General features: G+C 56.3%; 3 protein-coding genes across 13 annotated transcripts in view; 1 reads left to right on the top strand and 2 right to left on the bottom strand.

The window, feature by feature from the left end:
• NFIX (nuclear factor I X) overlaps nt 1-6,038 on the top strand; it is a 102,491-nt gene extending 96,453 nt beyond the window's left edge. For all 7 annotated transcript variants that reach the window (XM_047776891.1, XM_047776896.1, XM_047776892.1 and 4 more), the window contains one exon: nt 1,815-6,038. In XM_047776891.1, coding sequence (XP_047632847.1) covers nt 1,815-1,829 — 15 coding nt within the window. In that variant the 3' untranslated portion in view covers nt 1,830-6,038. The remainder of the gene's footprint in view (nt 1-1,814) is intronic.
• A 7-nt stretch (nt 6,039-6,045) lies between these two features.
• On the bottom strand, nt 6,046-10,220 carry LYL1 (LYL1 basic helix-loop-helix family member). 2 transcript variants are annotated; one of them, XM_047776898.1, is made up of 5 exons: nt 9,291-10,220; nt 8,518-8,664; nt 7,997-8,349; nt 7,822-7,913; nt 6,046-6,967 (listed from the first exon to the last, which is right to left on the bottom strand). In XM_047776898.1, exons 3-5 carry the CDS (start codon nt 8,326-8,328, stop codon nt 6,552-6,554), a joined length of 840 nt encoding a protein of 279 aa, XP_047632854.1. In that variant the 5' UTR covers nt 8,329-8,349; nt 8,518-8,664; nt 9,291-10,220; the 3' UTR covers nt 6,046-6,551. The 2 variants fall into 2 exon arrangements, with proteins under 2 accessions (XP_047632854.1, XP_047632855.1); XM_047776899.1 differs by having other exon boundaries at nt 8,658-8,664.
• A 1,298-nt stretch (nt 10,221-11,518) lies between these two features.
• TRMT1 (tRNA methyltransferase 1) lies at nt 11,519-20,447 on the bottom strand. Of its 4 annotated transcripts, none has more exons than XM_047776887.1 (17): nt 20,337-20,447; nt 19,827-20,030; nt 19,689-19,744; nt 19,332-19,465; nt 18,989-19,176; nt 17,446-17,561; nt 17,250-17,362; nt 15,168-15,316; nt 14,899-14,985; nt 14,751-14,820; nt 14,448-14,582; nt 14,269-14,354; nt 13,455-13,563; nt 13,292-13,368; nt 12,125-12,244; nt 11,890-12,022; nt 11,519-11,696 (listed from the first exon to the last, which is right to left on the bottom strand). In XM_047776887.1, the coding sequence occupies exons 2-17, from the start codon at nt 20,009-20,011 to the stop codon at nt 11,547-11,549; spliced, it is 1,908 nt and encodes a 635-aa protein (XP_047632843.1). In that variant the 5' UTR covers nt 20,012-20,030; nt 20,337-20,447; the 3' UTR covers nt 11,519-11,546. The 4 variants fall into 4 exon arrangements, with proteins under 4 accessions (XP_047632843.1, XP_047632842.1, XP_047632845.1 ...); XM_047776886.1 differs by having other exon boundaries at nt 19,827-20,111; nt 20,337-20,444; XM_047776888.1 differs by lacking the exons at nt 11,519-11,696; nt 11,890-12,022 and having other exon boundaries at nt 12,121-12,244; nt 19,827-20,111; nt 20,337-20,444.
• Between the last annotated feature and the right edge of the window lie 910 nt (nt 20,448-21,357).

Here is a 21,357-nt window from a genome sequence, read left to right as displayed (position 1 = left end):
CTGGCGTTGCTGTGGCTGTGGCATAAGCTGGAAGCTGTAGCTATGATTAGACCTCTAGCCTGGGAACCTCCATGTGCTGAGAGTGCAGCCCTAAAAAGCAAAAAAAAAAAAAAATTCCATTGTTGCAGAAAGTTCTAGATGATCACTGAGGCCCTTTCTTTTTTCCAGTTTTATTGATATATAATTGTATAATTGTATAAATTTAAGGTATACAATATAATATTTGACTTAATATACAGCACATAATGATTACTATAGTAGGCTTAGTGAACATCTATCATTTCATATAACCAAGGCCCTTTCTAACTCTAAACCTTAGTGTTGCTGTCTCACAATGGACGATGGCCTGCAGTCCCAAACCAGAACCTGAGGGGGAGGTCTGGCTTGTAGGCATAATCCGTGTGACCAAAACAAGTGTTTTTCTGTTTGTTTGGCCGTGCCCTTGGCCTGCGGAAATTCCCAAGCCAGGAATCAAACCCATGCCACAGCAGTGACAATGCCGAATCCTTAAGCACTAGCCCACCAGCGAACTCCATAAATGTTTTAAATATTAGAACATTTTCACATGACACTGTGTCTGGACTTTGAGCTTCTTTTATAAAGTTGGCTGATCTAGGTGCCTTAGGCCCTTGCCCTGATGCGGCAGCCTTGGCCACAGCCTTGGCAAGGTGCAGGTGTTCTGCTCGCCATAGACCCTGCCTCCCTGTGAACATACCACACGTGCAGTTAGGAGCATCGACTGAGCTGCCCACTGCATTTGAGTCCCAGCTCAGCCATGCAGGCTTTGTGGCCTCAGGCAGGTCAACTACCCTCTTTTCACCTGGTTTCTGTGAAGGGTTGGAGCGAGGATAGAATGAGTCAGTACCTGGCACATGCTCTGTAGTTAGCTCTGCTGGGCCTCAGCAGATCTAAGTCTGTGACCCAGAGCCTGGGAGAGGCCCCAAGATGCATTTTCAAGGACACCCCCCCGCCCCGTTTTGCCCCAAGGATACCGCCAGGCATACAGTAGACCATAGAGGAGCCCCTCTCCGCCCAGCCCCTTGGCCATGAGGTAGGCCCAGAGCCTTTTGCAGAGGGCAACCCAGTCCTGGGGGTCCACCCTGGGTTTGTTTTTTGCTGAGTGATTCCCAGAGCCTGTTTATGGGAATGTGGCGCCCCCTGCTGGCACCCTGAGGGCAGTGATGCCCACCCGAGGGAGCCTCAGGTGGTTCTAAAGGGCCTAGTTAGTGCCCAGGAGGATAGAAGATCAAGCCCAGTGGGCTATTGGTCCCTTCACCCAGGCTCAGTACTGCTAGGGACTAAAGAAAGCCATGTGGTGCCCACCCCTCCTTTTAGCCTTTGGGACCTTAGCTGAGGTATACAAACAGGAATTTCTACTTTTAATCCAAAGAGACAGAAAGAAAACTCAGCAAGAAGCTGAGGCTACCCCCACCCCACTCCCTAAACCCCTCTAGGGACAAAAGCTGGAGCCTGGCATCCTCCCCCACCCTCCAGGACCCACACAAAAACCTAAACAATTGGAAACATGGCCAAATCCCAGGTCTGTGCCTGTGCCAGTGCCAGCCATGGGGGTCCCACCCGCTGGGCACAGTGCCCACGGGAAGGCCAGCTGGACTCTAGCACTGGGAGGCAGGGTCTCTTGGCAGGGACAGGATTCCTACAGGAAGGACCGATAGTGTGGGGCTGTACCTCTGTGTGAGGTGTCGGTGTCCTTGGCTCTGCTGGGATTAGCCTGGAGTCACAGGACCTGGTGGGAGTGGGAAGGGACCTGCCCTTGCTCTTCTCAATATTGTCTCTTCTTTGTCCCATTTCAGTCCTGGTTCCTCTGATAAGATCGACGAAAGAAATGACAAAATGAAAAGAGGTTCCTCAAACGGGGGGAGAAGAAATTTTGAGACGTGGAAAAATCCCCCAGCCCAGCCCAGCCCCACCGAAAAGCAAAAATTAGACGTCGTCAGCCACTCAGCCCTTCTCTCCTCCAGCCCGGGGACCCCTGCAGGCCCCCAGAAGCAGCCCAGTTCTCTTGGAGAGCCCTCAGAAGAGGTCTCAGTGGAGCTGTGCACCAGCAGCCAAGCAGAAAGAAACATGCAAAACAGACTCTGTCAAGTAGAGGGCAGAAAAGAAAGGATGCAGAACTGCCTTCCTCCCCCCATATCCCGTCCCAGCCTTCTGGGGAAGGAACAAAATCCCCAAACAAAGCAACCAGCACAATTCTGAAGGGGCCTGTCCCCCACCCTCACCCTTCCTAGGGGAACCCCACCCTCGACTAGGGTCGGAGCTTCAGTAGGGGAGCTTGGAGGACCAGCTTGAAAAGATGATGGGGTGCAGATCCAGAGGGCTCTTCCCTCCAGACCCCACCCCTCCCTCCCTCACTGCCTTTGCCTCTGGCTTCTTCCCCCAGCTGCTCCAGACCGGGTGAGGCAGGGTGGCCTGCAGGTCCCCCTGCCCCACCCTCAGGCTAGAAGCACCCCCTCCACCTCGGCTGGGCAAGGGGGAATCTCCTGGAGCTAGTTTCATGCTCCCAGAATGGAGGGTGTTCTGCCACCCCACCCCGAGCTGCAGGGGCAGTTCCTGGGGCCCCAAACCCCTCTGTACAGTCCATAGGAAAAAGTCGGAATGCTCTCAATGGCCCATCCCAGCCTGGGACAGGTCCCCTCTTCCCTCTCTCCCAAGGCAGGCCAGGAAGGTTACTCTCCTGACAGCCACACATGAGGGGAGTTGAGCCCCAGGTCACCCCCAAACCCCAGTCCCGCATGCAGGTGCCCTCGCTCCGCCCTATTGGTCCCTGCCCCTGCCCCTCACACAAGACAGCCCTGCTGTGGCCGGGCCGGAGAGTGGAGCAGAAAGGGGACCCCGGAGGCGAGCGAGGAGGACGAGGCGAGGCAGCCGCCGCTGCTGTCGGCTAAACCTCCACCTGCGCTAGGTAGGCGTCCTACTCGCCGACTTTCTGTTCCTTTGGAGGGTGTTGGGTGTCGGTCCTTTTTCAAAAGTGTTTTGGAGCTTTTCTCTGCCCCCTCTTTTCCCACCACACCACCCCATGGCCACTTCTCTCTGGATTTCAGCTGTACTGTCTTTACTCTTTATTTAGGGGTGGGGCATTCATTGTTTAGGGTTTTTGCTGTTGCAATTGGGAACTCCTCCATTTGAGCAACTTGGGAACAATTTGATAACACACCACAGGAAGTAGCTCTCCCCCCTCCCCGGCAGCTCCCTCCTCCCCCAAGGGATGGTTGGGGGCCTGTCCAGAGGGTCTTCAGAAGCCCCCCTGGGAGGGATGGGAGCATGAGCACACCCAGCCCTCTTCCAGGGTGTGACTTGGCCCCTCTGGCTTGTCTTTCTGTGCCTTACTCCCTCCTCCCTGCATCTCCCTCCTTGGCCCCCATCTGGAGTCCTTGTGCCTCTCTCTCTCTTTCTCTCTCCTTCTTAACTGTTTGAAAACACAAAGCACAGGTCAGGATCCTCTGAAAGTCAATCAACCCAACATTGCACCACATAGGGGTGGGTTATGGGCTTTATTTATTGTGAATCTAGTTTGTGAGGCTGTGGCCCCAAGCAAAGGGAGGGAAGGAGGGGAGGGAGGTGGCTAGGGAGAAGAGGAAGGCCCTTACCTGGGGCAAAAGGGGCCAGCGAGTGGTGCAGGTCCCCAGCTGGAAGCCACTAGGTGGCCGGCTCCAGGGTGGCTTTTGTTGGATGTTGAGCAAAGCCCCTCCCCCATCCGCGTGCAGCTCTGGGGAGGACCGGGTCTGAGAAGCAGGGACAGGGGATCCCGCGGGAGCCTGGGGGGGTCGTGGGGAGTAGGGCGGGGGGAGGGGGGCAGGGGGGGGCCGGGCGTGACGCGCGGTCAAAGTGCAATGATTTTTCAGTTTGGTTGGCTAAACAGGGTCAGAGCTGAGAGGGGAGCAGAAGGGACCCCCTGACCCCCTGCCCGCACACGCCCCTTCCCTCGAAGACAATCGGGGCCGCGGGTGCGGTAGGCTCGCGGGGGAAGGGGTCTGCGGGGCGCCCGCCCAGGCGAGGTCGGAAGCTGCAGGCCAGCTGGGCCCGGGCGGGAGCGCGCCCTGCAGGGCTGCCCGGGTGGGCACAGGGGGTGGGGTGGGGTGGGGTGGGGTGGGGGGCCGCTCCTTTCCCAAGTGTTGTTGTGAGGGGCAGGCGAGGGGCGACAAGGGCGACAGGAGATGTGGGGATGTGTTAGAAGAGAAAAAAACCCACAAAAAAAATATATATGGGGGAAATGAACTTTTTTTTTTTCATTGAACCAAGTGCAATGCATCAGAGAGTTTTCCTATCTTTGTATGTTAAGAGATTAAGAAAAAAATTCTATTTTTGTTGTAATGTCCTCGCGGCTCTGGGGACGCTAAAAGAACCGGGCCTGCCCCGCCCTGCGCGGGGATAACGAAAGCTGAGTGTTTTTTCCTTTTTTTTTTTTGTTCCTTTTCAGTTTTTTTTTTTTTAAGTCGTCTTCCTGCGTTGACGAGGATGATCTGGGGTTTTTATTTGTTTCGTCGTTCGTTCTCGGTTTCGGTGGGAGGGCTGAAGGAAACGTTCACATTTTAGAATTAAAAAAAAACAAACCACCTCGACATTAAAAAAAATCAACACAAGATCAAAAAGGAAAAGGACGAGAGAAAATTACTTTAAAGATAATTCAACATAAAAACCCTGGTGCTTCTTACATTATAAAGTACGTTTTAAAAAACCCACAAACTATTATACATAAGTTTATGAATCAATTAAATATCCTGCACTTGTTAGGAACACGCATATCCCTTCTTTGTTGAGTTTAACGGAACGGGACAGCGGCATGCGCCCGGCGGCGGGCTGCTCTGGCCGCGGGTCTCCCCGGGCGCCCCCTCCCCGGGGCCCAGCGCTCCCTCCTCGCCGCGTCCGGGCACGGGGGCGCGGCGGCGGGCCCCCAGCCCCTCCCCCGCAGAGGTCAATGCCAACGAACAAACGTCCCCCTCCCTCCCTCTCCGCCCCGAGCGTCCTTCTTTGAGCCAGACGCCAACTTGACCCTCACCAGCATTATCAGGAGCGCGCTCAGCAAGTTGGTAGTTTCCTACCCCCTTTTCCCAACGCCCGCGACTCAACATCACTCCTCCCACCCCCACCCCCGTTACCCTCCGGGGAGCACGGGGAAGGGTCGACGCTCCAGGACAGGACCAGCCAAGCTGACAGATCGATTAGCCCAGGCCCGCGCACGCACGCACGCACGCACACGGCCCCGCACACAGCCCCATCCTACCCTGCAACCAACCCCGTCGACTGCCTTACACACCCGCCCCCGCGCTGGCCGGCCGACCTAGTGCCTTGTTCTCACCCCCGTGCTGGCGGAGCGGACGCCGCGCTCTGGGTCCCAGAGGGGCCGGGTGGCTCAGACGACCCACCATTTCCCCACCCCGACCGTGCTGAACGGACCCCCCTACACGAGAGAAAATAAAGGAGCAATAAAGTCACGAGAACTATTGTCCCCCAATCGAGAGCCCGAGGGGCACCCCAGCCCCGCCTCTGCTCCCCCCACCCACCCTTGGGGCGCCCCCCTCCCCCCGCAAGCCAGCCTGGGCCAGCCCCGCTTCGGCCCCGGGAGATCCGTGCGCCCGACCAGCACCAGCATCGCGGACCGCAAAGGCCGCCCGTCCCGTCAAACAAGTTTCTTCTTAGGCTAAGAAACGCAGTATATACGAGTATCTCTATATATAGTACTAATGGATTTGGTGTGCTTCCCCCTTAGCGTCCCCTGTCCCTCCGCTCCTCTTCCTTCAGCCTGGTCTCCCCCTCTCTCTGCCCTCCACCCCCGTCTCTGCACTGAGATACATAAGAAACAAGGGTAGTTTACTGTCTGTTTTGTTTTCTGGGTTTTCAGTGTCCTAGCGGAATGCAAGTAGGCAGCCAGCCCGTTTGTTCCCTCTCCGCCCTGCCCCACCCAACCCCGCCCCCGTCACTGCGCTTCTGTTATACCATCTTTGCCTGACTCTCTCCGGCTTCTCCATTGAATGGCTAATGTGTATGTGAAATAAAGAAATAAAGAAAAACAAAAGCAAGAGCGCCTGAGCCTTCGCTAACGCGATCGTGCGGGACTTGTTTGGGATCGGTGGGTTGGGGCCACCGCGTGGATTCTGCGCCTCTTTTTCCAGCCAGGCAGGCCGCGGACACCGTCGAGGAGCGAGTTATCTCTGAAACTCCATGAGGGGGCGCAGGTGAGAAAGAAGGTTCTCCGGCCTCTCCCCACTTCATTCGGTGACCCCCACAGAGCGGAAAAATGAGGCACCGCTTGGGTCCGATGACAGCTCTGATATGTTCGTTCCCGGACCTCGCCCCCGGGAAGGGGACGCGGACTTCTAGCGGGCGGTGGGTGATAAAAGGGTCTGCAGGGCCCCTGGGGGCGACGTCGCCCTTACAGACCCCCAGGCCCTTTCCCCTGAAGGGGACGTCCTCGATTGTCCCTCTTTGGGAGAGTTCGCTCCAGAGCAGGTGTTGCGCATGGCCCGCCCTTTCCTGGACGCCCCTGGGCTTAGTTCCCTGTGCCTCTCGGCTCAGAGGCAACACCGTGGACATCACCGAACCTCCGGGCTCACAGCCGCTTGCTCTGTCTTGATGGGCCGGGCAGCACCACCGGGGCTGCCGTTGGGGCCGGTCACCGGCGCAGGCTGCGGGCGTGCCACCACCTCGGCCCCGTGACACAGCCCGCGGCGGGCACCGTCGTCCAGCCCTCGGTGCGCGGGCCGTTTGCGGGGCCCCGGCGGGGCGGAGCCTGCGGCCAGAGCTGCCGCCTGGTCGCGTAGCAGCCGCACCAGGAAGCCAATGTATTTCATGGCAAGGCGGAGCACCTCGTTCTTGCTCAGCTTCCGGTCGGGCGGGTGCGTTGGCAGCAGCTTCCTGAGCTCGGCGAAAGCACCGTTCACGTTCTGCTGCCGCCAGCGCTCCCGGCTGTTGGTGAACACGCGCCGGGCTACCTTGTGGGGTTGGTGCCCTGCGGACAGGAGCGGCAGGGTTGGCGCCAAGGCCCGGCGCGGGGCACCCCCACCTGCTCTTATTTCAGGCTCCTAGTGCCCTCCCTCATGGGGACTTCAACACTGGCGATGGGCTGGGGCTTTTTCTCCACCCAAGGGATCCATGTATAGGATCCACGTGTAGCTCTCCTTTCAGTTAGCAGCCCCCGCACCTTAACCCCCCCGGCCGCCTAGACAAGGAATATCACAGGCCCAAGCTTCTGTATCTCTGTCCATGGCAGAGGTTCCCTAGGGAAATGTTTCCTGTGGCTCCCGGTCTAGGGAGCCGTCCCTGCTGTTCTCATCCTGTGTGTGGCTGGGTGTGCGAGTTTCTCTCCTTGTGACTTTGGTCCTGTTCAGGCCTCAGATGGCCATGTGAACTCCTGGTGTATCTAAATGGCTGTGGTGTGTGATCTTGCCATGTGGTTGTGGTCGTATGGCTAATTCCTGTGTGGCCGACCTCAGTGGCTGTGGTTGTCTATCTGTCTCCGGTGAGGTTGTGGTCCTGTGGCTATCTCTTATGTGGCTGTCTCTTGCCTGACTGTTGTCCTGTGGCTGTTTCCTGCGCAGCTCTGTGTTTGAGTGGAGCTGTCATTTTGTAGCCCCCATGCCATATTGTGTTTTGCCATGACTCCTTGTGGCTTGATGGGTGGCTGTGGTCGTATGGAACTGGCCATGGGTCTGTGGTTTTGCACATGGGTGTAATCTGAGTACTGAGCCCCCGTGTGGGCTGTCCTGTGTGTGTGTGCACTGGCAACACCTCTCCCTGTGGAAGGGTAGGGGACAGATGTGGGTCCCAGCAAAGACGGCTGTGGGAACACAAACCCATACTCACCCTCGGCCAGCTCCAGCTCACAATGGCTTGGTCTCCGCTTCAAACGGCTGCTAGGAAAGATGCTGAAAGGTCCTGCTGGCCCAATGTAGAGGCTGTAAGGGGTCGTGGGTCACTAATGCTTTGTGGGTAAGGACCCTGGCCCCGGATTCCTCCCAGGTCCCAGTCCCCCACTGACCTGTTGAGGAAGGGGTGAGGGTGGTAATGCAGGGCCAGCGGGGGCGGGGTAGTTCCCAGGGTGGAGAGTTGCAGCAGCGGGGGACGGAGGGCACTTAGTTCCGTGCTGGCCATGGCTGCCCCTGGGGGCCTGGTGTGGCCCAGGCTGATCACTGGCACACCAGGGGGCAGCCTGGGTGGTGAGGAGCCTCTGTGGCCCACCTCCTCTGCCTTTGGGGGCCCCGGTGAGGCAGGCTTGGGGGGTGGGGCAGGCACTGGGCTGGGGGCACACACCATCTTGGCCTTCTCCGTCATGGTGGGGCCCACCTCTGCCTGGGCCTCGGGCGGGCACATGGACCCCAAGGAGGAGCTCACCTGTGCGAGGAAGGAAGCCAGTAGAGTGGGGAGGGGAGAATCAGAAGCTACCCCCCACCCTTAGTCCATTTGAGGGTCCTCAAATGGGAGAGCAACGTGGCGTGGGGGAGGGGGAGAGGATGGCAGTTCAATAGGCAAAGGCTGATGGGGGATGGGCCCAGAAACTACCAGGACATGAGAGGGGGTCCAACTCAAGGGCAGGAGGTGCCGGGCAGCGCTGAGCTCAGCAGTAGTGCTTCTGAGCTGTTGGTGAGGCTTCAGCTGTGGAGCCCCTGAGCAAATTCCCTTTTTCCAGAATCCTCTCTCACCTGGAGCCTGGAGGGAGGGACAAGGAAGGAAATCCTTGATGGACCCTGTGACCCCAGCAGGCTCCCTGTGACCCTCAGATCTGATCTCAAGATTCTTCATTGACACCATGTGACCTTGGAGTCCCTCCACCGTTTTGACTGCTCCATCACTGACCACTGCCCCCAGGCTGACCATGTGGCCCTCAGCTATAACTCTGAGGCTCTTCCCATTGTCTCCATGTCAGACTCTGAAAGTCCTCCGTAATCACTCCAATGACCACTCCCCCTAAAAACATCCCCCTTACTAACCTTGCAACCCCACCTCTGACACTATGACTCCATATGCTAGCCCTACTGCTCAGTACAAAGTCAGGTTCCAGTCCTCCCTCTGGCTTTGGTGTCCTCCCACCCTCCCTACCCCATTAGCATCCACCCCTGTGCACCCTACTCACACAGCCCTGGTCCCTCTTGGCCCCATGGCCCAGCGTCCCAGCAATGTCTGGGATTCCTGGCCCATCTGCCCTGTCTTCCCTAGCTAGGCACTGGGGAAGCTGGCCTGACCTCTCACTTAGTGGGCCCCCCAGATGAATGAAGGAACGAATGAATGAATGCAGGTGGGTCCAGGATCCCGCTTCAGGCCCACACCACTCTTACCCCAGCACCGGTCCGGCTGCCTGCTGATGGGCCCTGATTCGGTCCTTCAGGGCCAGGATGCGGTTACGGCTTCAGGCAGGCGCCGCCACCCCGCTCCGGCCTCTGAGCTCCTTACCGCTGGCAGCTGGCCGCCCTGTCTGAGCCGTGGCATGGGGCCGCCTCTCTTCTTCGGCTCCCAAGGGCCACCGCGGCGGTAACAGCGTAGGTCCCTCCAGGGAAAGTGTGCAGCTCTGGGCCGCCCGCCCTCTCCCCGCCCCTGGCGGCCTGGTTTCCTCCCTCTCACCCCTGGCGCAGTGGCCAGAGGATGCTGGGCTAGTGCAGATAAGGGCCTGGCCGCGCCTGATAAGGAGCCGGGCTGACCCCGGAGGAAACCGGCAGGCGGGCAGGCGGGGATCTCCGAGCGCGCGCGGGCCTCATGGCCCCGCCCCCCGCTGGCACATGCTGGACTGTCTGTCACCCCTCAGGGCCTTACCTTCCGTACCCCAGGCACTAGAGGATCCTGGCCCTAGTGCACACCCCTGGGCCCGAGGTGCCCAGATGCACGCAGAAGAGAACCAAGGTAGGGCTGCAGTGGCCCCTATGTCACTTGGGTTTGTCCTCCAGCTTTGAATACCCCTTGCTGTGTCTGTACTCATGAGGGTGGAGGAGAGCCCTTTCCGGCCCCGCTGGGGCCTCGTGACCTGGGGCCCCCTTCTCCTCACCCTGCCTGGTTCCTCTTTCTACAGAGTGCTTCCTGTGCCTTTCTGCCAACCCCACCCCGGTGTGGGGCACTGACTGGAGGGCAGTTCTGCCAGTCTGGCCTTGGGTGTCCATCCTAGGCAGGTGTCTTGAGCCCCCAGTGCACCATCCTCACCACCTTGCCAGGCCTAGGAGGGTGAGAGGAAGTGCCACAGCTGGGGGAGATTTCCTATGGTGCCAGAGCTGGCAGAACTTTCTAATAGGTGCCCCCGACAGGTTCCCACAGTCCTGGCCTCTATATCACAGGATCACATAGTCCCAGCTTGGAGGTCCCTGGCCCTCATCCCACGGTGCTGACCACTTCAGGGTGGGCAGCGACAAAGAGATGTGGAGTAAATAATCTTGGAATGGCGGTAAAACTCAAAATCCTGCCGGACCTCACGAAGAGAGGGCCACCAGATACAACTAAGTAATCAGTGGACAACACTGTTGTTTATCCCCAGCACCCTCCCACCTGGGTCGGTCAAGCTCTGCCCAGTGTGTATCTGGGTGACTGCAGGAGCCGCAGGTAGGCCCTCAGCTGCCACCATCACCATCCTCTTAGGAATCAGGTGAGGCTCAGGACCCCACAAGCCACAATCCTACTGTCCCAGAGAAGCAAGAGTACAGTCCTAAGCATTTGTTAACTGTGGTATCCAAGCTAATAGGATGGGTTCTGGAATTAGGTTCATTTTACAGATGGGGATGAAGCAAGGTGAAGGGTGCTTGCAGGTCCCACAGCTACCACGTGGCAGGATGGCGATTGGGCCCCAGGCCTCTCTGTTAACATGCCAGCCCCCTGCCCCCCCGGGGGGGGGAGGGGTTGCAGCAAGCTGCCGGGTGCCTCAGTGTGCAGCCCGAGGGGCCGCAGGGCAGGAAGCACCTGGTCTGGAGCGGATGCACAAGGCGCCTGGTTCCGGTCTGGCTTCCGCCAAGGCCCCAGCGGGGAGCCGGGCGCGAGAAGTCCATATGGGGGCGCGGTGGCTAGAGCACCCGCCTGTGCGCGTACCAGCGTTCTGGGAGCGCTGAGGGATGCTGGGAGGATGGGAGGAAGAGGACGGGGGTAAAGGCCCTCGCGGGCGTGAAAGCACGGCTGCCGCCCCGTGGCCATCTCAGGAACCGCAGGTGCCGGCAAATGGGTGGCTGAGCACCTTGCAGGCAGATGATCAGCTCCCGCCTCCCCAGCACACAGAATACTCCATTCAGAAACACTGACAGGGAAGTTCCCTTGTGGTGCAATGGGTTAAGGATCCAGCTTTGCCACATATGTGGTGCAGGTTGCAACTGCAGCATGGGTTCAATCCCTCGCCCAAGAACTTCCACAAGCTGAGGGTGCAGCAAAAAAAAAAAAAAAAAAAGAAAACACTGACAGGACCTCATTCAGGCCGGGACAAACCAACCCCAGAGGCACAGAGCTCCCCATGGAGTTAAAACAGATGGACAGACCCCAGACAGGCAGCTAGAGAGATGAGCAGAGCCCCTCAGGCAGATGGACAGACAGACAAATGACAGCCAGGGGAAGGTGAAAACTTTATTCGCTCAATCTATGCCTGGACCAGAAGTAGCCCCAGGCCCAAGGGGGTTTTGACTGGGGGCCTCTGGACAGTCAGTGGGGGTAGCTTCAGCAGTGGCCTTGGGTGTCTGGGAGCTATGCGAGTAGCAGCACTGGTCCCCCCGTTGACAGGTGCCCTGGTGAGAGGTATGGTGGGTATGAATGAACCCAGGTCTGGAACTTGGCAACCTCTGCTGGGTTCTTGTCCTAGATGGGGAGCTCACTCCCACACACTCACCTGGCCCTGGTTCTCCCAGCTCTGCCTGGCCCTGCCCTGTTGCTGGGAAGGGAACCCATGTGTGCTTCAGTGTGGGTTAGGGGGCGCCTCACCTCCTTGAACCTCTTGCAGGGAAATGTCTTGAGCCGAGCAGCCCGCTGGGCTGGGTCCTCAGGTGGCTCTTTCCGCTTATTCTGGAGCAGCCTGCGTCTCTCTTCCATAGCTTCTTCGCCTGCTGCCTTGCCTCTGTGTAGGAATGTGAGTAACTGGGACTCCCCCTGGCCTTTGCCCTGACTCCCCCGCCCCCTGCCCCAAGCCAAGCCCCACCTCCACCCCACTCTTGCTCACCCTGGCCGGGCACGGGGACGGGGACCCCAGTTGGCTTCGGGGTTGGCCTGGAAACGCTTGAGTCCTCGCTGGCGGGAGCTGGGGTTGGCATCATCCCGGATGGTGAAATTGGCCTGCAGCCTGGGGAAATGGGGGTGGGGGCTGAAGGGCAACTGCCCCACGGCCTACCCACCTCTGTGCAGCTCCATGTACCCTGGGAAAGCTGTGTGTGCAGATGTCAGGATTCTATCATTCATTTAATACACATTTGTCGATTGCCTACAGTGTGCCTAAAGCCTGCTGCTGGCAGAGCTGATGTTCTAGCACATGAAACAGACAAGCAATGGGGCAAATCAGAAATCAGCAAATTGGAGTTCCCACTGTGGTGTCCCGGGATTGGCGGTGTCTCTGGGATGCGGGTTCGATCCCTGGCCTGGCATAGTGGGTTAAGGATCCAGCACTGTGGCAGCTGTGGCGTAAGGTGCAATTGTGGCTTGGATCTCATCTCTGACCTGGCAACTCCATATGCCGTGGGGCAGCCAAAAAAGAAAAAAAAAAAATCAGCAAATTATATTGTATTTGGGCATGAGATGAGAGTTTGGGGGAAAAGAGAGCAGGGTGGAGGGACTGGGGAGTCTGGGAAGGAGTGCAGTGCAGGGCAGGGCAGCAGAACCACCTGAAGATGCTGAGAGAAAAGCCATGAGGGGACCTGCAGACAGCGCTATAAGCAGAAGGAAAGGTCATGCCAAGGCCCTGAGGGGGACTGTGCCTGGTGAGTTTGGGTGAGGCCAGTGCAGAATGGGGGGGAGGGGACACATGAGGGCAGGTAGGTGATGGGGAGATGAGGGAGGGCAGGCAGATAGAACCAAGTTTCTACTGAGTCAGTGGGAGCCACTGAGAGCTCTGAGCAAAGAAGGGAGGGGGTCTGACTTGTGCTCACAGGTGCCCCCTGGCTGCCACAGAGAGAAGAGACTAGGGGGGCAGGAGCTGGGGGCTCAGGGCAAAGGAGACTACTGGCCCCCAGGGTATAGTAATGGGGCCAGAATAGGGTGAGGGCAGAAGCAGAGGGAGAGAAGCAATTGAATTGTGGATCTCATTTGAACAGTAAGCATGTGTCTGCGAGTGGATGTGTCTGTGTTGTCTGCTTCCCGTGCCGGAGGGCAGCTGTATCCCTGCCTGTGTCTGTACCTGGGCTCCACGCTGAGAATGCGGAACGCTGGACTGGTCTCTGACAGGCGCTCCCGTTTCACTGGACACTGCTTCTCCTGGGAGGCAAAGGTCAGAGGTCACAGGATGCTGCCACTAACTATCCCCTGCCTTCCCTATCCCATCTGGCCAGGCCTGGCCTCACCCAGCAGCGCATGATGTCCCAGAGGGCCGAGGAGGGGGCGTCCGTCTTCACTGCGTTCTTACAGGCATGGGAGAGTGAGACCCGGAAGCCAGCATGGAGGAGGGCTGACCTGGGGATGAGGGGGGGCGGAGATTGTGAGGGAGAGCCTGGACCCCCGAGTCAGTACTGACCTGGGGGCAGGTGTGAGCCTTATTTTAGGGATTTGGCATGGCTGCACACCTCCTGGTGACAACACTGCCTGCATAATGTGCCTCGTAACAGTAAGACAACCCCCTGGCCAGGGCTTATGTCTTCTAAAAGCTGTTTTAAGTCCCTGTGCACCAGAAGCCCTAGACCTGGGTCATGGGTTTTTTTTCTTCCTTTCCTTCTTTTTTTGCCACCCCACCGCAGCATATGGAATTCCTGGGCCAGGGATTAGATCCGACCCACAGTGGCAACCCAAGCTGCAGTTGCAGCAATGCCGGATCCCGCACCCACTGTGCCAGGCAGGGGTTTGAACGTGTGTCCCAGCACTCCCAAGATGCCACTAATCATGTTGCACCACAGCAGGAACTCCAGAGTCATGTTTTTGTTTGTTTGGTTTTTTGGCCGCACCTGCGGCATGTGGAAGTTCCTGGGCCAGGGATCAAGTCCACACCATAGCAGCAACCTGTAGCTGATGCAGTAACAATGCTGGATCCTTAACCTGCTGTGCCACGCGGGAACGCTGACCTGGGTCATGTTAGATCTCCATTTCACAGGGGACTCTGGCCCAAGAGGGGTCAAACTTGCCCCAAGACATCCAGGCATGATTCCACCCCCAGCCCACCCTCACCGCAGCTGCAGGAGGCTGGGAGTGCTGCAGTGGATGGTGCTGCTCAGCTGGTCCAGTGTGTAGTAGAGAGGTACATCTGGGAGCTCCTACAAGGGGGGATGGGTTGGGTGTGGGGCAGATGGAAGGAGGCTGGCTGGGCACAGGCAGGAGCCCTCTCCCGGTCATGGCCCAGTCCCTACCTCAGTGATGACGCTCAGGACCCCTCGGATCCTTTCCGCCGTGTGGAAGCGACCAGGGTTGGCACTCACAGCCTCAAGGACTTGGCCTACGAAGTCCAGGTCATGGAGGGGCTCTGCCCACATGGGGCCACCAAGCTTGGACACACCGGGACCAGATGAACAAGATTCAGGACTGCTAGGACGCCTGAAGCACCACCCCCACTTGCCCAGCCTCACCTGGTGTCACCAGATGAGCAAGACTCAGGACTGCCAGGACCCCTGAAGCCCCTTTGACCCCCCACCCCCATACTTGTCCAGGCTCACCTGGTGTCGCTGCTCACAGTGCTCACACTCAGGGGCCACAGGGGGACCGCAGGCTGCAGAGAACTTGACCCTGCACAGAGAGGGGTGGTTGGGGGTGGCGACCCTGGCTGGGATGCCCTTTCACCTTCCTCTCCCACCCCTCGCTCACCGGCCACCAGCGGCTCCTGATGCTTTGCCGAGGCGCTGAAGGTGGAAGGCCCCGCAGCCTACACACTGAAACACCAGTGCCTGCTTGCTGTAGGGGACAAGAGTGGCTACCAATTCCTCATGTTGTCAACACACCTCAACACTTCCTCAGGTTGACTTGGTCCCCTTTAGGGCTTCCATTTCCCCAGGGCAGGACTATTCCCCACCCCCAACCCAGGAAAGGCCCTGTTGCCTCCCGCTGTCCATCACCCTTCCTGGCCCCAGGCTAACCTGGCTGAGGCCTTGACCTTGGCCTGGCCGGTGAAGACACGAACAAAAACGCGCACATAGAAGTCGGCACTGATGCTGAGCAGCGGCACCACAAAGCGCTGGTAGCAATTGGCACGGAGGTCCAGGCTGTGCAGGACAATCCTCAGGGCCTGGCATGGGGAATGGGCGCCAGCTGTCAGCCCTGCCCCCACTGCCACCACCCCTCTACCCCAGAGCCACACAAGGAGCTCACAAGTACAGAGATGGAGCCCGCTTCCTGGGTTCCAAGCCCAGCCCTGAGTGACCCTTGGCAAGTGACAGCCTCAGATCTCTCGTCTTTGAAATCACAATGTGTCTGTCTCTAACAGCTCTGCTGGGGGCACAAATGATGAAGGGAAGCACAGGCCCCGAAAACCAGACTTATTCCAATCAGTATTGTCCACGTGCTCCACGCCTATGTGACGTGACCCAAGGACCCAATGGGTTCTGTGGGCAGGAAACAGGGGTACCAGGTGCTACAGAACCTCTGGGGCCTTATCCTTGCCAGGGGCTTCAGGAAGCCTTAGACACAGGAAAGGAGGCAGCACTTCCCAGACTGACCTGGTAATAGGGCCCTTAAAGAGCAAGGACAAGGGCCGTCCTTTCCCAGCGCTTTCACAGAGCCAGCCCTGCCTTTGTGAATCCCCCACAGGGTCTGGGCCACCATCAGACCCATTTCACAGATGCAAAAACAGAGGCCCAGAAAAGGTGAAGTCATGTGCCCAAGGCTACCAGCAACACTAGGACCTGGACCCAGAGCCAAACACAAACCTGGGAAAACTGCCTTTATTTATTTATTTATTTTGCTTTTTAGGAGGGCTGCACCGAGACATATGGAAGTTCCCTGGCTAGGGGTCAAATCAGAGCTGTAGCCACCGTCTACGCCACAGCAACTCGGGATCCGAGCCACGTCTGCGACCTACACCACAGCTCACGGCAATGCCGGATCCTTAACACACTGAATGAGGCCATGGATTGAACCTGCGTCCTCATGGATGCTAGTCAGGTTCGTTAACCACTGAGCCACGACGAGAAATCCAAAACGGGGAGTTCCCATCGTAGCTCAGTGGAAACAAATCTGGCCCCTAGCCTGGGAACCTCCATATGCCATGGATGCAGCCCTAAAAAGGCAAAAAAAAAAAGTTTGAGAGTTCCCACTTTGGCTCAGCAGGTTAAGAACCTGACACAGTATCCCTGAGGGTGTGGGTATGACCCCTGGCCTTGCTCAGCGGGTTAAAGATCCAGCATTGCTGCAAGCTGAAGCGTAGGTCGCAGATTTGGCTCAGATGTGGGGTTGCTCTGGCTGTGGGGGAGGCTGGCAGCTGCAGCTCCACTTGGACCCCTAGCCCAGGAACTTCCATATGCCACAAGTGTGGCCCTAAAAAATTTTTTTTAAATAAAATAAATTTTTAAAAATGTTCCCAAGTTGTTCAAATAGAGAATACTAGCAAAGTTCCCTGGTAGTCTAGCAGGTAAAGGATCTGGCGTTGTCACTGCTGTGGTGCAGATTTATTTATTTATTTAGTTAGTTAGTTAGTTTTGCTTTTTAGGGCCACACCCACAGCATATGGAAGTTCCCAAGCAAGGGGTCAAAATGGAGCTGAAGTTGCCAGCATACACCACAGCCATGAAACTTGGGATCCAAGCTGCGTCTGCAACCTATGCCACAGTTCACGGCAATGCCAGATCCTCAACCCACTGAGAGAGGCCAGGGATCGGACCCACACCCGCATAGATTGAACCTGATAAGCCACAGCGGGAACTCCCTGCAGCACAGATTTGATCCCTGGACTGGGAGCTTCTACATGGCCCCTGGCACAGCCAAAAAAAAAAAAAAAAAAGACAGAATACTAGAAAGAATAATGTCACCATACGCTCTTACCCTGGGCAAAGCTACTGGCCTCCCTAGAGGACCACCATTGGCAGCCCATGCTCTCAGCAACCATGCCGGTTAAAGAACTGGCTTGTGGTCAATACCCTAGGCTGGATCTGGCCCAGGCTGCTGAGCCAGGAAGGAAGCTGAGCAGGTCTTAGGGTGGGAAGGAGTGCTGGGAGCCCCCTCACCATCTCGTGGCAGGCCCGGCTCTTAAGGGCCATGGCCCCGTACTTGCTGTAGCACGTCTCCCCGCTGTTCCCTGCCAGCACTGCCATGTCCGTGCAGGTCACACACAGCAGCCCTGTGGAGAGGGACCGAGCGGTGAGGACCCTCCAAGGCCCCAAGCTCTGTGTCCTACAGACCCCTGAATCAGGCTGGCCTCACCTCCTTCACTCACGGCCTGCACAGCTGCATCCAGGAAAGGGGCAGGGCTGCCATAAGGATCCAGGTCGATGACATCAAACCGCTCTGATGCCTTCTGGTGCTGGTACATCAGCATCCTGGGAGCAAGAGGCCCAGGTCCTCAGCCCCCTGCACCAGGGGTCTACTCTGTCCCCTGTACATGTTCACTCATGTGCTGTGATGGTTTGGGCCTGGATTCGGGGGCGAGCTGCCCGGCTTCAGATCCTGGCTTAGCCATTTGCTAATTGCATTAATACTTCATCCTTGGGCCTGTTCACCCATCTAACAACAGCAAAAATAACAGCTAAGTCTGATGTGGCACATATATAACTGGCACCGTTTCAAGCAGGTTCTAGATTCATTTACTCATGTAATCACACAGTTTTCCCTGGATTTGTAACTATTGTTATTCTTTGCAGGTTAAGAAAAGGCAAATGCTACTTTCTCAACATCCTACCCTGACCTTGTTATTTATTTATTTATTTATCCGGGCCACACCTGTAGCATATGGAAGTTCCCAGGCTAAGGGTCCAACTGGAGCTGCAAGCTTTTGGCAATGCTGGATCCTTACCCCACTGAGTGAGGCCAGGATAGAACCCACATCTTTATGGATACTAGTCAGGTTCTTAGCCCACTGAGCCACAACAGAAACTCCTATGTCTTTATTCTTTATTTTTTTCTGAGGCATGCAAACGTTCCAGGGCCAGGATTAAACCCAAGCTAAAGTAGTGACAACTTGAATCCTTGACCACTAGGCCCCCTGGGAACTCCCTGACCGTGTTATTTAAAACTGCTACCTTCTCCTTTCCTTCCTTCGTCTCTTGTACCATGTATCCTCTCCCTGCTCCCAGAACTTCTCACCTCTAGTATACTGACAGTTTACTTATTTATCATGATTATTTTTTATAATCTATTAGTTTATAATATGGTTAGGAAAGCAAAGGTTTTTAATTCATTATTTTTCTGTAAAAGATCGAGAAGTAAATATTTTAGGCTTTGTGAAGAATAAAAAACATTCTTTTGCTAGACCTTTAAAAATGTAAAAGACATTCTTAGATTCTTAGATGGCAGGCCATTAAAAAAAAACCCCAAGCTTCGGGACTTGCAGGCTGCAGTTTGCTGATCCCTGCATAACAAACTCCACAAAGTCAGGGATTTTGCCTGTATTGTTTACTGACTCAGTCCTGATGCTAACAGTGCCTGGAACATAGCAGACCCTAGATCCACACTGGTTTACTCGACTGAATAAAAGTATAAGAAATTAAGTCTCAAATGGAGACGGTAACGGTACTTATTCCTAACTCAGAACACAAGCCATTACAAGTATAACTCGCTTAAATCAGTATAGCAACCCCTATAAAACTACTGTCTTTGTTTTACAGACAAAGGAACTAGGGCTTAGAGAGGTTAAGGCCACTCTCCCAAGGTCACAGAGCAAGAATATGACATAGCTAGGACTTAACTCCAGGCCACTTTGTTCCAGAAAGCACCTTCCAGCAACCAGCCTCTACTGCCCAGAACCTACCGGGCATCTGCCTGGCTGGGCTGTACAAGGTGGGCTACATCATTGAGCTGTACATTGCGGCGCATGAGATCCACGGCTCTGGCAGAGGCATCGTTGGCAACCACGGATCGGAGCCCAGGCACCTCTCTGGCAAAGCGAATGGAACGTAGCCCTGACGCTGCCAGACCCTCCAGCACTCGCAGGCCTTCCTGTTGGAGTAAGCAGGGAGCCCTATTCACATGGTTATCTCCATCTTCTGCTGGGCCCAGAGGAGAACCACTCCCCCACCCACCTCCTACAGCTCTTCCCTTCCTTCATCACCCACTGGACCCCAGAACTGCCACCTTCTATGTTCAAGGCCCACCTCGCAGATATCCCCCACGGCAGCTGTTCCAGGTTGGTCTCCTGGGGCACCCTCTTTCACTTCAGCTTTGTCCTCCTCTTGCTCCGACAAGTCCACCACCACCTTTTGCAAGTCCTTCTCACCTGGCACCTTGACTGCAGCCACCCAGAAGTGCAAGTCAGAGGATGTCAAAGTGCCCTCTGAGAAACCTCCCCCTGCTCTTCAGAATATTCAGAAGATCCAGGAAAGAAAATCTTCCCCAAAGTCCCTGGAACAGAAAGGGCTGGAGCCTTTCTGAAATGTAAGAGCGTGAAGGGGCGGGGCAAGGAGAGAGCTGTGTGACACCCCTGCCCACCAGGAACCCGGACCTTCACTCACTCTGAATTCCTTTGGCCCCAAGCTGAATGCGAGCAAACTCGGTGATCACAGCACATCTGTGGGAGACAGTCAGCTCACATCTCCTCATCCGCACAGACCCACTGCCCTTTGCCAAGCTAATCTGGGACCCCTACTCACGTCAGGTCCCGGTTGAACTCCTGCACCGGGTTGTAGAAAACTTCGTTGGCGCTGGGGAAGACGATTTTGGCGGCCCCCTCGGTGACCGTCGTCTCCTGAGCCTCAGGTGGGAACTCTTCTCCGCGGTGCTCGGTGCCATTCTCCATTGCCGCTGGATCTGGCGGCCGTTGGGGCTGCCCCTCCATAAACCGGGCTCTACAGATACTGCGGGCGGAGCGGAGAGTCAGGCTTAGCCACAGAACGATCCTCCCACGGGACATCCGCGGGCGCCTCTGCCAACCAAGCCTGGTTCGGAGGGCGGGGGAGGGAACAGGGAGAACATCAGAGAGGTGCGTTCCCGGGCAGGGTGGCTTACATGTCACTAAAGTAGGGACTAAGGAGACTCTGAGGCCTCGGTAAATTGACACCATTCCCCCCGTCTTTGGAGAACTGCCCCTACGAAGCTGGAAGCCCTCGAGCGGGCCCGCCCCTGGCCAGGATCCCTCCCCGCGTCGCCCAGGCCCTCCTCACCTTCTCTCGCGGCACGGAAAACCGAATTAATTTCGGTGCACGTTTCCCGGATTAGGACCTGGGCGCCGCCATGTTGGCACAGTGGGAGGGCACGTCACGTGACAGAATCCAGTCAGTCAGTGAAGCTACCTACAGTGGGCAGCGGGGATCAAAATGCACGGCGCAAAGAGCTGAACGTGTTGTGTGGTGGCCTCAATCACTACGGCTCCCCTGGGAGGGTATACGTCACTAGCCCCATTTCTCGGATGAGGAGGATGAGGCTCAGAAAAGGGGCGATAAGCGGAAATCCAACACCTATTGATCGTCTCCTGTTTGCTGGGTTTTAAGCACATTATTTTCAGGGCATCCTGCAGGAATAACTCAGGCTCTGAAAACAGATTTACTGCGTTTGAAACTCAGTCCTACCACATGCTCTTGGCACTTTATTTAAATTATACTCACTTTCCTTACCTGTTAGAGAAGAATCCTATAGAGCAAAAATTAAACGACATTGGAAAATGTGCAAAGTAGTCCCTCTCACATAGTAAACCTTCAGTAGGTTCTAAGTGGTGTAGGAAAGGAGGGCATAGTGGCTTGTATTCCCCAGCTCATCCTGCTACTTGTTCTTAATGTTCTCTGCTTATGTTTACACATTTGCAAAATGGGCAGAACTTTTAAACTTTCATTATTGAGTTGTGACGAGAATTAAATGAGTGAAATGCTTAGAATGGAACGTGGCATCGCATAAGCATCATAAAATATTTGTTCTGCCATGCCTGTGGCATGTGGAAGTTCCCAGCCCAGGGACTGAACTTGATCCGGGCCGCTGCAGTGACAACACCGGATACTTAACACGTTGTGCCACAAGGGAACTCCAAGTATTAACTTTTATTGTCTCTTCTTGAGCCTCGGTTTGAATCCTGGAACCCGCCACCACTTCCTTCCTGAGTGATCCTGAGGAGGTTTCTTCGTTTCTCTGTGCTTTCTTATTTTTTGAAAGTGTGTGTGTGTGTGTGTGTGTGTGTGTGTAAATAATTCCTAT

This window comes from Phacochoerus africanus, chromosome 4 (genome assembly GCF_016906955.1).
Source record: "Phacochoerus africanus isolate WHEZ1 chromosome 4, ROS_Pafr_v1, whole genome shotgun sequence".
NCBI lineage: Eukaryota > Metazoa > Chordata > Mammalia > Artiodactyla > Suidae > Phacochoerus > Phacochoerus africanus.
This window is presented reverse-complemented; position numbering and strand designations above follow the sequence as displayed.